General features: G+C 39.7%; 1 protein-coding gene across 1 annotated transcript in view; it reads right to left on the reverse strand.

The window, feature by feature from the left end:
• Positions 1-298: 298 nt before the first annotated feature.
• The window catches only part of tshz3b (teashirt zinc finger homeobox 3b), a 36559-nt gene continuing 21404 nt past the window's right edge, over positions 299-15453 (reverse strand). Inside the window, exon 3 of the mRNA XM_087784781.1 lies at positions 299-5455. Coding sequence (XP_087640907.1) covers positions 1812-5455 — 3644 coding nt within the window. The 3' untranslated portion in view covers positions 299-1811. The remainder of the gene's footprint in view (positions 5456-15453) is intronic.

Genomic DNA, 15453 nt, shown 5'->3' on the forward strand with positions numbered 1-15453 from the left:
ATGTTCATGTTATGACCACCTGTCTGTATTATTACCATTACCATTAGGTGTTTTTCTTTCTGCATCTCATGTCAAATTCCGATTTTAACACCACTTGTTATTAGTGGGAATTTGTGTGTGTTTTGTCTCTTTATTTTTAACCCATATCCGCCATTGCTGCCACTCACTCTAAACTAGTCTGCAGCTCTTCACCAACAGACGTTAAAACACTCCTAGTCTAATGTGCTCATTAGGGAAAGCACATCGCACACAGAAGTAATAGCATGACACGGAGGACACACACACACACATCATTGCGAAAAAAAACTGGTTTCGTTTTTTAATGCTGCAGTAGAAAACAAGGTTATATGAAGTCATATAATGGGGGGTTCATTGTGAGGGACAACAACAACAGAAACCAAAAAAAAAAAAAAAGAAAATGAAAAGATTTACTGCACAGAATGCATCACAGATTCTGTGCCATTTACATGCCGATATTTTTTACACAGTTTTTTTTTTTTTTCTTCATTATTCCTCTACATACACTGGCAGCTGTCAGTTACTCCGACAAATTGACTGCCAAAAATGTAGCAGAACATGTCAGTCATGAGGTTAGTGTAACCATGGTTACCTTTCATAATGCAACAAAAAAAAAACTGCAGTGTTGAGTAATCAGAAACAACCAAGACATTAAAAAAGGCATTTGACAATATGAAACAAATAATAGTTCTTATAAATAACAGATGTGAATTTTTTTAATAAAGCGACTTTTTTTCCATAATGATTTTAATATCTTTTTTTTAAGTGTTCATACATCGGCACATGTTGAGAAAAATGAAGAGTCTTTAACCCTTTGAGCACGAGCTGGGAAAACTTCTCTTGTTTTTCTTTTTTTTTCGCTGTCTGCCATCTGTACCATTTGATTAAATAACACATTTATAAAACTATTGTGCAAAACATTTTTAATGTCTTCGTATACTGTTCACCAGCAGTCAGAGTTAAATTAAAAATATAGAAACAATGCATAATTTAGACATGAGTTACTTTTTCATATACATATTTTACAAGACCTGAATCGATTATGGTTCCTGATTAACCAAATAAAATAAAAAACAGAGACGATTATATTAATTGTTTTATTTGTTTAAGCACAAGTGAAAACCTTAAAGTGAATAAAGAAATTGTTTTTTTTGTCTACAGCATTACAAATATTTGAAACACACACTGCAGACATGACAGTTGTCTATGGAGACAAATGTCCAAAATAAGAAATCAATAGTCAGTCGTGCATTTTGAGTTAGAAGTGCTTAAACGTACTCAGAGGGTTAAATATAAATGCTCGCTCTAGCAGTAGTACGCCAGAACGGGGCAAAAGAAGACAGTGAACAATAATCGGAATAAACAAATATTTCGATAAAAAATAATTCATGAAAAGTGCACCAGATTTCGTCATAAAACAGAACTGTTTCATTTATGCATGCAGCTCATCACAGCCCAGTGATGTCCAAATATAACAGAACTTAATTCATTTTACACAAGTTTCAAAATACACATCACTTCATTTTTAGAATATCTTTTTTTTTGTTCCCCCCTTTTTAATTCTTCATATAATGTATCTTCTTCAGCGCTCACCAAACCTGTTGCCATTGAAGAAAAAACTGTCTCGTGCCAGTGAGTCAAGTGGCAACAAACTACTGTGACACAAAAATAACGTGCCACAACTCAGCCACGTTTGGCATTGTGCAGTTCTGTCACATATATGGTCCTTATTGAACGTTTAGTCCGTGACTTTCTGCAGTAGTTCAGGAAATCTTACAAAAGTTCAGCCACTGCTACTGCTTTTCTAGCTCCAAGACATACATGAGATGGTCCTCTGGGGACTTCCCGTGCGTCTTGCTCAGGTGAAGTTTTACTGCGTGCTTGCTGGCAAATGTCCGGTTGCAAAGCTTGCACTTGTGAACAGACCCCACATTGTCGTCATCGTCGGGGGAAGGAGATGAAGATTCAGTGGACGGCAAAGGAGTGTTCAAGGACGACGGGAGTGAGATCGGTAAGGGGGAAGACATACTTGTAGCTAGCGAGGAAGGGAGGGGATGGCTGGATGGGAGAAGATTCGAGAACAGTTTTTCAGACAGTACTTTGGTTTGGCGATGATGATGGTGATGTGAGATCTGACTTAAAAGCTGCTCCCCTGACAGTTTGGCCAAGTCGCGCAGACGGAAGCCCAAATGGGATTCTAAGTGGCTTACATATGTGGAAGGTGAGCGGATTTGAGAAGCACAGTCACTGCAGAAGAACACTGGATGACCAGAGTCCAGGTTTTTCAGAAACTTGGTGCCACCGGTTCTTCTCAGCTGGTACTTTACGTTGGCAAGCCAGTGGGATATCGTAGTCATTGAAAGGCCAGTGAAACGGGAGATATGCATTCGTTCCTGTGGGCTTAGGTCAGACATCATGTACTTTCCATCGCTTGTTTGACGTAAGCTAGAGGCAAACTGGGCCTGTAGAATAAGAAGGTGTTGAGGGTTCCAGTTGGATTGCCGGCCTTTACGTTTTTGTGCTGGTGAAATGTCCTCTGTCTCGTCTTGCGTTGCACCTTCAATTTCTGACCTCTCGGATATGCTTGTCGGTGTGGATGACTTGGAAACCACATGGCTCTCTGTCAGGTTCCTTAGCATGTCAGAAATGTCGGAGAGAGCATTTTCTCTCAATGGTGAATTGGACATAAAGGATGCAACAGCTGCTGAGGCTTTGGTCATTGTGGCTGCTGAAGCAGGGGAAATAGAGGAAGGGGTAGATGTGGTAGAGGACAGAGCAGCGGAGCACAATGAACCATTGGTGTTCTTTTCAGCGTTCTTACCTTTGGTAAGATCCATGGGCTGATCGCTGTTAAGATGCGACTGGTAGAAATAGCGATCCAAGTGGTCGCTTGTTGACTTTTTGGTGTGTGCTGGTGGTGTCGAAGCTGCTACAGCTGCTTTCTCTGCCAGACTGTTGCTCATCTTGAACAACATACTCATTGGGTCAAGGGATGGAAGAGCAGGTTTAGCAGCCTTGCCAAGGTGAACGTTCATAACTGACTGCAGTGCACTGAGGGGGTTTACAAAAGGCTGCTCTGGAGGGGGATGGTCTGTGATGATGGCTGTGCTACCAACTAGGGAACCAGGTAGTGATGTGGCAACAGTGGCCTCTATTCCATTCTCAACTGGCTCTTTTTTAGTAATTTCACCATTGGTATCTTCATGACTTTGTTCACATGCATCCATGTCTACCTTTTCCTGTCCAATTTTTCTTTCTGGACTTTTGTTCCCCACTGTGGAATTACATTTCAGGGACTCTCCTTTCACAGAGTTGCCTGCATCACTTTTACATGGTGAGGGTGTTGTGCGTCTTACAGGTGACACCCTTGCAATACCGCTTGGTTCTCTCATTTTCTCTTCAACCTTTGCTACCTTCTCTGTCACTTTCTTGACCAGTTCCTCCATAGCATGGAAGTTTGTCTTGGATAATGGGGAGGTGTGATTAGGGGGGGACATCAGCGGCTGGTTTTTACTCATTGGAGAAAGGATATCTCCACCTGGGAACAGGTATTTTAGAGGAGAGCTCTTCCCAGTATTCCCGATGGAAAGTTTCATTATGTTTGGCAGCTGATAGGCAGCATGAATACTGGGATATCCACCCCAGCTTGGGGCACCATTCTGGGCTTTGTTGATTGCTGAGGTCACTGTGTTTTCCAAAGACTTGAGAATGTCTAGACCACCTTTAGGACTTGCATCAAGGTCCTCCTCTGTCAGATAGGAGTATTTTGAGGAGATGTCAAATTTATCTTCATTCTCCTCTTCGCTGAATGCCTTCTTCTCTTTGTTTTCACTGTCATTGTGGTTCAACATTGATTCTTTAGTACATTCCTCTTCTTTTTCCTCCTTTTTAATTTCCACAATCATTGCAGACGGGGAGATACAGGCTTGTGGGGGAACAGGAGCAGGTGGTGGGGAAAAGGTTGATGCAGCCAGAGGTACTGACTGGAACTTTTCTTCATTTGTGGGATTTATAACAGGGGCTGGGGAGGGTGACTCTAAAATAGGTTTGCCTTTTTTAATAGCAGAGTTTGTCACTTTGATAAAATGTCCAGTAACCATCATATGTGCAGTCAGTTCTTGTAGTGTATCGTGGGAGCTCCCACACTCCATGCATTTAAGTATTTGTGACTTCCTGGACTCAAACTGCCAGGCATAGCTTGCACCGTTCTGGTGTCCATATCGGTTGTTTGGTGTGATATAAGGGTTGGTGACCTTTTGCAGTGCATCATTTGTGTCGTTGAGTAATGTAACTTTAGGGGTTGTACCTCCGTTGGAGTCAGGAGAGCTGGGTAGATCAAGTTCAATAGGAATTCTTTTCCTAGCAGAGGAGATGATCTTTGCAGCCACTGGTGTTACAGGCTCCTTCAGAGGCACTTTTTGGTAGTGTTTTGTCTTGATCATGTGGACACTTAAGTCCTGCAGGGATTCAAAGGAGTGCCCACAGTACATGCACTTGAGAACTTTTTGCGCATCTTCCTTTCCTTCCATCTCTAATAAAGAACGCTTTCTTGGTTTAGACCACCGCTTTGCACCCTCGTTTTCTGTCTCATGATTATCATCACGGTAGTGGCCTGTCTCGTTCATGTGCACCGTCAGCTCTACTAGTGTGTCATAGGCTCCACTGCAGTCCTTGCAACGGAACTTGCTAGCACCAGTGAATATAGAGCCATACAACTTTGAACTTTGCCTGTACAGTTGAACCGTACTGAAGAGGTTGGGTTCTGTTGAAGCTGTGGATATAGCAACCGCAGGATGGTGAACGATTCCTACTCTGTTGTGGTGGTTCTGCGAGGCATGTTGAAGGGTTTTCGCCATTGCCGTCTGATGCCAGTCATAGCCTCCACTTCCACAGCTACTGCTACTGCTGCTGCTGCTGCTGCTACTGTGACTGCGTGGAGGTTTTTCAGCAGGTGGCTGACTCAAGTTCAGATTCAAAGTAGACCAATAGGAGTTGGTCAGGAAGGAAGTGTATATTGCCTTCATTTTCTCTAGACTGTCAGCTACAGACCCGGATGTGGCTAGTATCGCATCCTCTCCACTGACTACTGCCCCAGAGTTGGTGGAAGCGATCATGGCCGCAGTGGAAGACAATGAAAGGTTGCTTGGGTCCTTAAAGAGAAGGACATCCTCTTCAGTTTTAAGTGAAGAACTTTCAAAGTCAGACATCCGGTCACTGGATTCACTCAAGTGGGACTCACTGTCCAGCTCTTGACCTGAAAATTCGGCCGGATTGGGAGACTCATGAAAGCCAGTAGACCCTGGCCTGTCCTTAAGTAGAAAGTCTTTCTCCTGGCACAGGAATTTAGAAGAAATGTCGTCCCCTTCTTGCGCTGAGTCTTCGCCGTCCAGATCCTCATCCATGAGGGTTGTCTCTTTCTCATCTTCAGTGGCATACGCTGCATATAGAAGGACACAAGAAAGAGAAATGTTTTAGAAAATGTTACATTTTCAACCTATTTATACTTCATAATATGCAATGAAGTTTCCGCCTACTCTCCATCTTTCACACTTTGTTCTTAAGGCGCAAGTAGAGAGTATCAAAACAGAACAATGTAGGGGGGGAAGGGAAAGGGAATGACTCTTCAAACACAACTTGCCACCTTATTCTTCTCAGGGGGCAACAGCTTGAAATTAAAACTAAATTTGAAATTAATGAAGCACATTCCGGCGGTGGCATTCGTTTCTGAAGTAATAAATTACTTGTATCAACCTCGGAGACAGGAGTTCCTGTCTGTCAATTAATATGTCTTACGTTTCTTCTGCAGACTCTAATGCATTCCCTAACAGACACCCTCGCCATTTAAATTAAGCATGCATTTTCACTCATTACACTCCTCAGCCTTTGCCTTCTCGTAAATAAAAATGAATGTATGTACGTCGGCGACAAATCTCTCCCCGCTAGAACCCATTTGCCTCAATTACCCGAGATTAGAAAAATGTTTAGGGTTATTATTTACAGTTTAGCTTCGGGGAGTGGGCTTTAGGCTTTCAATTTATATTCAAATCTTCCTCGTTCAAGAAGAACACAATGGACTGGTGTGATTTACATGGAAGTGATGCTACATTTACAATGTGTTTAGAATGATGAAGATGATTATGTGTAAAATGTAGCGTTTCTTTGTACATTGCTCAGTTTGTGTTTCACAACCGCTGTCCATAGGTGTGGCATTCCCTTAACCTGGTGTAAATGACAAATAAAGACACCGGGGCATCTACTGATCTGGCTCAGCACATACAGTATTGAATCAAACACGCGGACACACAGCTGCCAAACTGTTGTTGACTCCAATCTCACCCATTGTTTGTGAGTGTTGCCACGACTGCATCAGCAACACTGAAGTCTACGTGATTGTCAGGCTACAGGGTTTGCCACTGGCGATGATTCGACATGGGTTAAACAGATGCAGCGAGGCACTGATATCCCACAACCCATCACACGAACAAACACACACACACACATAGTTATACAGTAACTGCTGCGGTTGAACATATCTTTGCCTTCAGGCATTCTCAGGAGCTTCTTTGGCGTACATTCACTCGACGTTCATACGAGCAAAAATCACATGAAACAATCTTAAATGGGATGTCTTTTCATGAAAGCTTTAATAGCAGATAAGAAAAAAAGTTAACTATGTTCCATACATTTATGTTGCATCATATGATGTTTTTCTTGCGTCGCCCTAGAGCACTTTCATCCTGAATTGCTTGGCTAAACAACACATTTCCACCTCTCGTACCTTTCTTTGGTTGCAACACAATTTGCGAGGTTTGTTGTGAGCAACCTTTTCCAATTTATGTTTTTACACACACCGTAACTAATTAATGGCCATCGTATAATAACATTTATACGGTCAAGTTCTGCTACTATAACATTGAGAAATGATCTGACAACCTATTGGGGTTTTTAGATGTGTTGGCAAGAATCTGGCGATACGATACATATCAGAGTACAGGGACAATATGTTCAAATAGCAGCTCTCAAGGCTGCTGAAGTCAACTGTATCCTCTCGTCCTCAGTCAATGTCCTGATCTCGTAGGATTTCATCATTCCTCTAGCTGCGGAGGACATAATAACTGCTTCCATTTAGCGACCCAAAGTTCAATTGCAACATAAAAATGAACAAAAGACATGTATTTTTGCATGTTATTTGTTAATAAAAATACAATGATTTTATTTTAGAAACCCTATACAATTTGATTTATTTGGAAAAAAACATCCTATTGAATATCAATCTGGTATCGTGAAAAAAAAGGGTCATTCAACTGTATCCATTTTTTCTCAAACCCCTACAAACTATGGCCAAATTTGAGGTTTACCTTTTATTAGAAATGGGTTGATGATGCTTCATGAAGCTTCAGCAGCGACTAAATTGAACTCTCGGCTTTACAATCTTCAAATTGAATGAAACAAATCATTTTATTGTGAGTACGCCACCTACTGGGCTCTAAATAATCGAACAGTGCTTCATCAACTCATCCTCTGATTTTCATGCGTATGTATTGGGAAGGTTTCTTAACACAACTCTGGACGTTCTGTTTTTATTGCGTTTGTTCTCTATTAGAGGTATCTTTTCACTCTATTGACTCCCCCCTCCTCCGCTGCACATCTCACAGCAACATCCAGCGACCCGCACATACGTGCAAGCGTGCAGCGCAGCCCACATGTACATGCCATCTGTTCTGAATCAGCCAAAACGACAGCTGTTTAAGAGAACAATGCTCCGGCTGAGGAAACAGCTGAACGCAGCAGCCCGACGCTCTCATCAAGGCCAAACATCAATGTGAAATCTACTTTAAATCACTTTGAACATGCTCCCCCCTTTCAAATGAGCTGTCTCTATGTGATAAGAACATGTGTGTGTCACACATCTGTGTACCTGCCGGTGTGGGAGGCGCGGACCTACAGATGCTCGCTGAGGAATCCTTGTGAATTCTACATGTATCTCTTAGATACACAACTTATTTAAAAGATAAACTGTTAATGCTGCTGACCAGTAGCTTGGCTTAATGATGAAAACATGATTAAACATGTGTATTTGAAATAGAGAAAAATAGTTTTTTAAATGAATTTGCTACATTACATTACATATCATTACAAAAAAGGATTATTAATTCACATTATATTACGACATACAATACACAAATTCAAAATAATAACGAAAACATTAGCAAATAAAACAATAATACCATAATAATAAATACATATATAAATATCATAAAATGAGTTTACACAATAATATATCAAGTAATGATAAATATATCAACAATAATAATAATAAATAATGATGGACAAAATAATCAATAAAAAAAGATAAATACATCAACAATAATGAATATAAGTACGCATGCACACACTACAGAAGTAGTAAAAAGCAATAAAAACATATATTTTTTAAAAACCTTTGCAGAAACTGAATCTCTCAATTTGAGCTAAGCCTCAGTTATTATCTTAGTTAAGGGGTTAGCAACCTTTATCACATTTAAAGAGCTATATAGAGCCATCTAGTAAACACGGTTTTCCTCGGACTCCAGCAAAGAGATGGAGGTTAAGCGTGCTGAATTATGATTGGCCGATGAAACCATCTTATCTATTTAAAGCGTATATGGCTAACCTGTCAATCATGTAAACCACGCCCCTTATTATACAAATATAGCTAAACCAAGAGAAATGTGTCTTTTATAATGTAAACCTTCTTAGCTCCAGCCAGCCTCAAGTGGACACTTGATGAACTGCAGTTTTACTCGACACAGACTTCGGTCAAGCCTCACTAACACCATGAACCGGGACGCTGAGATAAATATAGAAAAGAAAAAAACACATTTCACACACCGGGCCAAACACACCAAGAGTGCAGGTGCTCTTTTTAATTAGTAGCCGGAGAGAGCACCAGATGAATAGTCAGCAGGGGGCGAACGGAAGCTCCATCTCATTTTGCAAGCAGCCGACGCTGGATTTGTTTTTTTTAATCCTTCCTGACTTCAGAACAAAATCGCTCCTTGAGTAAATAATAGTAAGTGTCAGACGGAGGTGAAGTAAAATTTGAGTTCAAGAGCATCACTTCAGTTTTCCTGTCTGAAAGCTGGAATTTTTAAAACAGTTACTTCACAGCAAAAGCTCTGTTGAATAAGACGCAAGTATAGCACATCTCATGGCGTCCACTTAATGAGATCACATCTCCCCCATCTCACTTTCTCTCCCCGCCATTGACTGTACAACCAATGTTAATGAAGTTAATTGAATCTGAGATCAATAATACTTAATTATTGTGGTTTGACATGCACTAACAAATTAGTGTGGTGTGTGTGTGTGTGAGTGTGTGTGTGTGTGTGTGTGTGTGTGTGTGTGTGTGTGTGGTAGGGATGAAGGTATGTGGCCGGCTGCTCCGGGAGACACAGGAATGGCGAGGACGGCCATCGATTCCTAAGAAGTGTTTGATCGACCCGGACACATGACGAATAGAGATGCTGCAGAACTCACTGGACTGTTAGTAAGCTCACGGAATAATTGGATACAGACGCGTTAGTTTTGAGCAGTCAAAAAACAAGATGAAAATAATAAAAAGATGTTTCTGCCTCGACATTTTTTCAGAGGCTTCTAAATGTTAAACTGCTGACTAAAGCAAATTAATTCATTGTAATTATGGAATTTCAATTGGAATACTTTCTGTTATTCATATGCATTTATAGTCGTGAACAATGTCACATATGACCTTTAATCTACCTTACTACCTGTCACATATGACCTTTATGGATTAATTTGATAAAAATATATGTTGGGTCTGAGTCATTATTTTCTGGTGGTAATTATTTCAGAAATATATTTTTCTGATTAATATGTTTATTGGTTTCTTTTTGTTGAATGGAAGTAATAAAATAGTTTCTCATGCTTCTAACTAAGACACAAATGTCCTTTAATAACACATATAAATAGTCTATAAAGAAAATATCACAATTATCAGAAAAAAGTATTGAAACAAGATAACATTTACTTTAAAAAACAAAAACAAGAGAAAAAATATATATATATTAACTACTAGGATAAATGACTTTTATATTAATATTACATGATTCAGTCATAGTATAAATCAATATATAAACATATTTATCAATTTTATAAATAGAAGCATCAACAAAAATGTGTTTAATTTATCTTTTTTCATTATATATAAGGAAATAATATATATCATTCGAATCAATTTGTTCTTTCTTGCGAAATTGTTCATCCTGTTTTAAATCTGTTTCCCTGTCTGTCACTGATAAGTAGTAATGAACGCAGGGATCCTTCTGAAATATGCAAAATGTGTTTTTTTTTAAAGATAATATTTGCATTTACAGCACATAGTGGAGACGATGGCAAAGGAAAGAAGAGATTAGATTTGGAGTGGCAACAGTTATTGTATTTGTCTTTGACTAGAGCAGAATCGGTACATACTGAAATAGTGCGATTATTCTCACACACACACACACACACACACACACACACACACACACACACACACACATGTTGTGTCAATGCAGTGTGTGTGAGTTGTGTTAACCCAGCTAATCATCTCCCCATGCCACTCAGCTGGTGTGCTGCTGACAGTGTATTTACATGCTGCTGTTTTACTGTAAGACACACTCACTGATGCATTAGTGTGTGTGTGTTTTGTTGTCTTCCTACATGCTGGAACGTAAAAATGGAAAAATGTAAAAACTCAATGCCAGCTAATTATCAAGTCAGTGTTTCCCCTGCTGCGTCTGACTTTTGGCATCGCAAACACACACACACACAGACCAGACGTAAATATATTTTTACACAGCCAAGACTACACACTGCTCCCCAAACAAACACAGTGCATTAGATACTATTGTGTTTATCTTTCTGCTACTGACATGTTGTTTGAAAATGAAAGTTACCTGTTTTTCTAAGTGAATGAACTAAATAAAAAATATACTTTTTTGTTTGTAGAGTTTTGAAAAGTATTGATCCAACAATATATCATAATACATTTTTTCAATGATACTGTAACGATATTCAACAGCACTGTATGGATGTTATTTTTATTATAGTTATATAGTAGATTTCAACGTGTTGTTATCTTAAACTATATTTGTCTACATTTTTTAAGTACAACAGAATGAAAATATATATTTTTGGATATAAAGCATTAGAATTGAGGCTAAATTCACCACAAAGCCATGTATTCCAGGAACTTTTTAAAGAGATCGACTGGATCAAGACATCATAGATCAAATAGTAGCAACCTTGAGTATGTCACTTGCCAACAGACTCGACTGAACTTCAACACCACTAACCTTGCTTAACCAACCTATCTCTTGCGTTCTTCCCACAGTGTTTATTCACTCCTGGATAGACAACAACCCTGACAACGACTGACACTATTTCCTTCACATAGTGAATCAGACTTTCCATTTCCAGCGTCCAATTCTGGTCCTCTGAGGTGATAAACCTGGGCATGATATAATCTTAAAGGGGTCAAACAAGACGCTCATTTGAGCGTTAAAAACTAGGCAACGAATGTAGAACTTTCGTTGGACCATTCTTAGGTCCTACTCAGACTCCTGGAATCCCACAGATATGAGAGTTTGTGTACCGCTTTATTATTCAGATAGCTTGCACTTGCCGCCTCAAAGTCCAGAGGCCAAGCCCGGGTCATGAACGCTCTTCCCCGAGGGAGGCGTGTGTGAGTCTGTGTGAGTCTGTGTGAGTCTGTGTGAGTCTCTGAGTGTACCTAGAGGGAATCAGCAGGCTGTGAGGAGTTAGCCAAGCAGCGCTGAGCAAGATCCATCATCCCCAGCATTTCCCATTTGTTCCCACTTCCCGAAGTAAAACGCTACTATTGTGCTACAACCCCGTTTCCTTTTACCCCCCTCTCTTTCTCTCCGTCATACTTATTCAGGCTTACACGCACACGTCTGCAACTCATTTCCTTCCGTCCGGGCAACAGGTCGGTGCCAGTGTTGCCAGGAGTGGGTACCCAACGTGGTATTGGTAAAACATGCACCAGAGAAACTCCCTTGATTTGTTGAAAGGCAAATATCTGTTTTGTATTTGTGCCTATATAAGACACACACACACACACACACACGGTACCGGCAGGGTTGGTTCATGGGTATCTATTACCTGCCAGTCCGCTCTGATCTCTTTGGACAGCTCTGATCAAAAGATGTCATCCGACCTACTCGAGCGAGCTGGCTGGGGAAGTTAGCACGAGGGAGCGTTTGTGTGCGAGCGCGCCTTTTCCCAGTAAATCAAACAGTGGTCTGGGTGTAAATAAAATGACAGGATCACTTTAAGGTCCTGTCAAGTCGGCAGGAGGCGATTATGATAACGCCGACTTGCTTCCAACGCAAACGGACACACTTAAATTCAGCGGCCACAGTGTAATATACATGATATAGCTCTTTTTTTTTTGCCCTTCTTTTTTCTCTCTCCCCCCCTCCCTCTTTTTCTGCTACACTCAGAGTATTCCTCTACCGCTGTAATGCTTCTACATCCTTCGCTGCATCTGCTAACGACAGATTGAAAGCATATAAAAGTCAGTCAGAGACGGATTTATGCTTTTAAATCACTTTGAGATATGACATGGCCGTGTCAGAGATGCTTTGAACGTCCACGGTTATTGATGAGCCTGAACATGTATGACGGCATGGGAGACGGCGGAGTGGGTCGGCCCGTGATGGAGGGGTTGATGGTTCGAAATCCCAGCTCCAGATGTGTTTATGTTGTTTGCGTCTGTGTAAAAACACGCGATTGCACCTGAAGATTGAGCTGGAGGACGCGTCGCGGCCTACTGCCATCAGGGTGAGTGTGTGTTTATCTTAGTTGGATCAATTTAAGTGAAAATCAATTAAACTTTTTTTTTTCACATTGCAGTTTAAAATATAACGTTATAGTTGTCTGGTATAAAATCAAAAAATGTTTGTTAAATAGTTGTTCTATGGTTGATATTTTAAGAACGTGTGTATACTACAAAAAAATTGTGTGTTTTATTCATTATTAACATGCAAATATTCACAGTGTTTAATCATTTTTGCCATCCCTAGTTGCAATTAAACTTCTGGCCACTAGATGACAGGTGTTGTAACGCCCAGTGCAGGAGCCCGGCAATTACTGTGGATGAGAGGATACAGTCGACTCCAGCAATTTTTAAAGCTTATTTTCGAAGATATTTAGTTTCAAAATAAATGAAAGCAGTTACGACTTAGTCAAGAGTCATGTGGTCTGTAAATTCTGCAAAACCAGAGTCAAGTATTCGACAATACTACAAATATATCCTTGCTACTACAGTAGCACAATGTATATCATATTGTTGCCCTTGTAATGTGATATGTATTGTATTGCCATATTCTTCATATAAATTACAGAATATTTAATTTATTTTACTCCCTCATAATTTAGATTAGTATTTGATATGATACAAAAAAAATATTTTAAGTCCAGTATTGCTTTTAATGTTCAAAATCTCTTAATATAATCACCAGTTGTCCTTGTCCGTCTCAATATTAAATGAATTTGAGTGTTTCTTTAACATGTTTGTTTAATCAATTTAATTGTAATCCGATCAAATCTGATTATACCATAATTTCTCATTTTATTGAATTAATAATACCCTTATTTTTTTTTCGTTTGCAAAAAGCCTAATGATATATTCACACAGCAGCCACAATCCCCCCCAAAATAAAATACTTTTGCGAGAAGGAAATAATCCAAATCTAGGAGGCAGAGCTCAGGCAATAAAAGGTGTGAAATGTGTGTGTTTAAGAGGAACAAGAGAAGAAAAAAAAACGTCTGGCAATAAAGACGGAAAACAGCTCAGCTCTGAGGCAATTTAGACTGCAAAACACAAACCATTAAGTTTGTGCATTATCTTTTAATTTAATCTTGAATGATTTATAATCCATCACGCCAGGCTTCAACCATATCCAATTATTCTCTGCTGCTTGATTGACAACAAAGGTGATTTATTAAGATAATAAAAGCTGATGAAGACGCTGAAAATAACCAGCCGGACCCGGCGAAACATCGGCCCGCTCGCGCCCAACAGTCGGATCGCTGATCGATACGTGTGTTTATTTGTGTTTGCGTAACACGCTTATTTAAAAAGAATCTCTTTCTGGCTTCTGCTGACGGTGCCGGAAAAAAACGTTGGAAATAAAAAATAAATAAAAAAACGCCACAGAGATGAGAGGTGGCTCTTCCCTCCTGTGCAAAGCCGAGTGATTATATTAGGCGTTAATTCCTGCATCCACAGCATATATGTCATCTTACTCTCCGCTTTATCTGCTAATGTTACGCTCAATCACTTGATATTAATGGGAAAACAGAGGGACAGGGGGGGGTCTGGGGATGGCAGGAAGCTTGTGGGGGTCTTTGTAGGAGGGAGGCGGGGGGGTGATGGAGAAGCAAGCGGTCCAGAGTTCACATGCATACCAATGTGGGCGAGTGCCATTAAGAAATATTAGCATGTTTACAGCACCAAGCCATGTATGACGCTTATTTAATGAGGCTTAGAGTCACGCGTGTCACACACACACACACACACAAAGTTTCACTCCGTGTCCACAAACACATAAGGTTTCGCTGTCATCTTAGTCGGGATGTTTGAGACTCCAGAGCGGATGAGGTCAGCTGGAAGGGCGACGGTCTGAGTTACAAGTGAAATCTTATTCTTATTAGGAACAAATGTTTTAGGGAAGTGAGGAGCAAAAACAGAGCTGTGTGTGTGTGTGTGTGTGTGTGTGTGTGTGTGTGTGTGTGTGTGTGTGTGTGTGTGTGTGTGTGTGTGTGTGTGTGTGTGTGTGTGTGTGTGTGTGTGTGTGTGTGTGTGTGGATTTGTGTGTGTGTGCGAATTTGGTTTAAAATTGATTGCTAGTTTTTTAAATAACAGACATTATAACTTATCTGACATTTGACATGTTTAAATAAAAAGACAGCTTTGAGCTGATTTATCTATTTATACTGTATATTTTCATAATTTTGGAGGATTTAGGAAAATACTTAAGTAAAGTTATGTATTTATATGTATTGTATGTATTGATTAATGTGAATCAAATGCAAGATCACAATGATACACTGATTTAAGAATTCCTAATTTTTGAGATATTCCTTAATTTAAAAAAAGTTGCAAAATTATTGGAACTGACGGGATAGTGTTAAGCCGTGATGAGTTTATATATATAAGAGCGGAGACAGAATGAACAGTTGGTCAGTTAACATATATCAAATTTCGAAAGGGACCACATTTTATAGTGACAGTTAGGGGCCGTCAAGAAAAAATGAAGGAGTAAAAAGTCTGAAATCAAGTAATAAAATCAAACTAAATATGATTATATTTTTAAATATTTAATCAGAACTTTTCTATATTTACGTAAAACTTTTGAAGGGCAA

The sequence above is a fragment of the Callionymus lyra genome, chromosome 2 (genome assembly GCF_982586985.1).
Source record: "Callionymus lyra chromosome 2, fCalLyr1.hap1.1, whole genome shotgun sequence".
NCBI classification, from domain to species: Eukaryota; Metazoa; Chordata; class Actinopteri; order Syngnathiformes; family Callionymidae; genus Callionymus; species Callionymus lyra.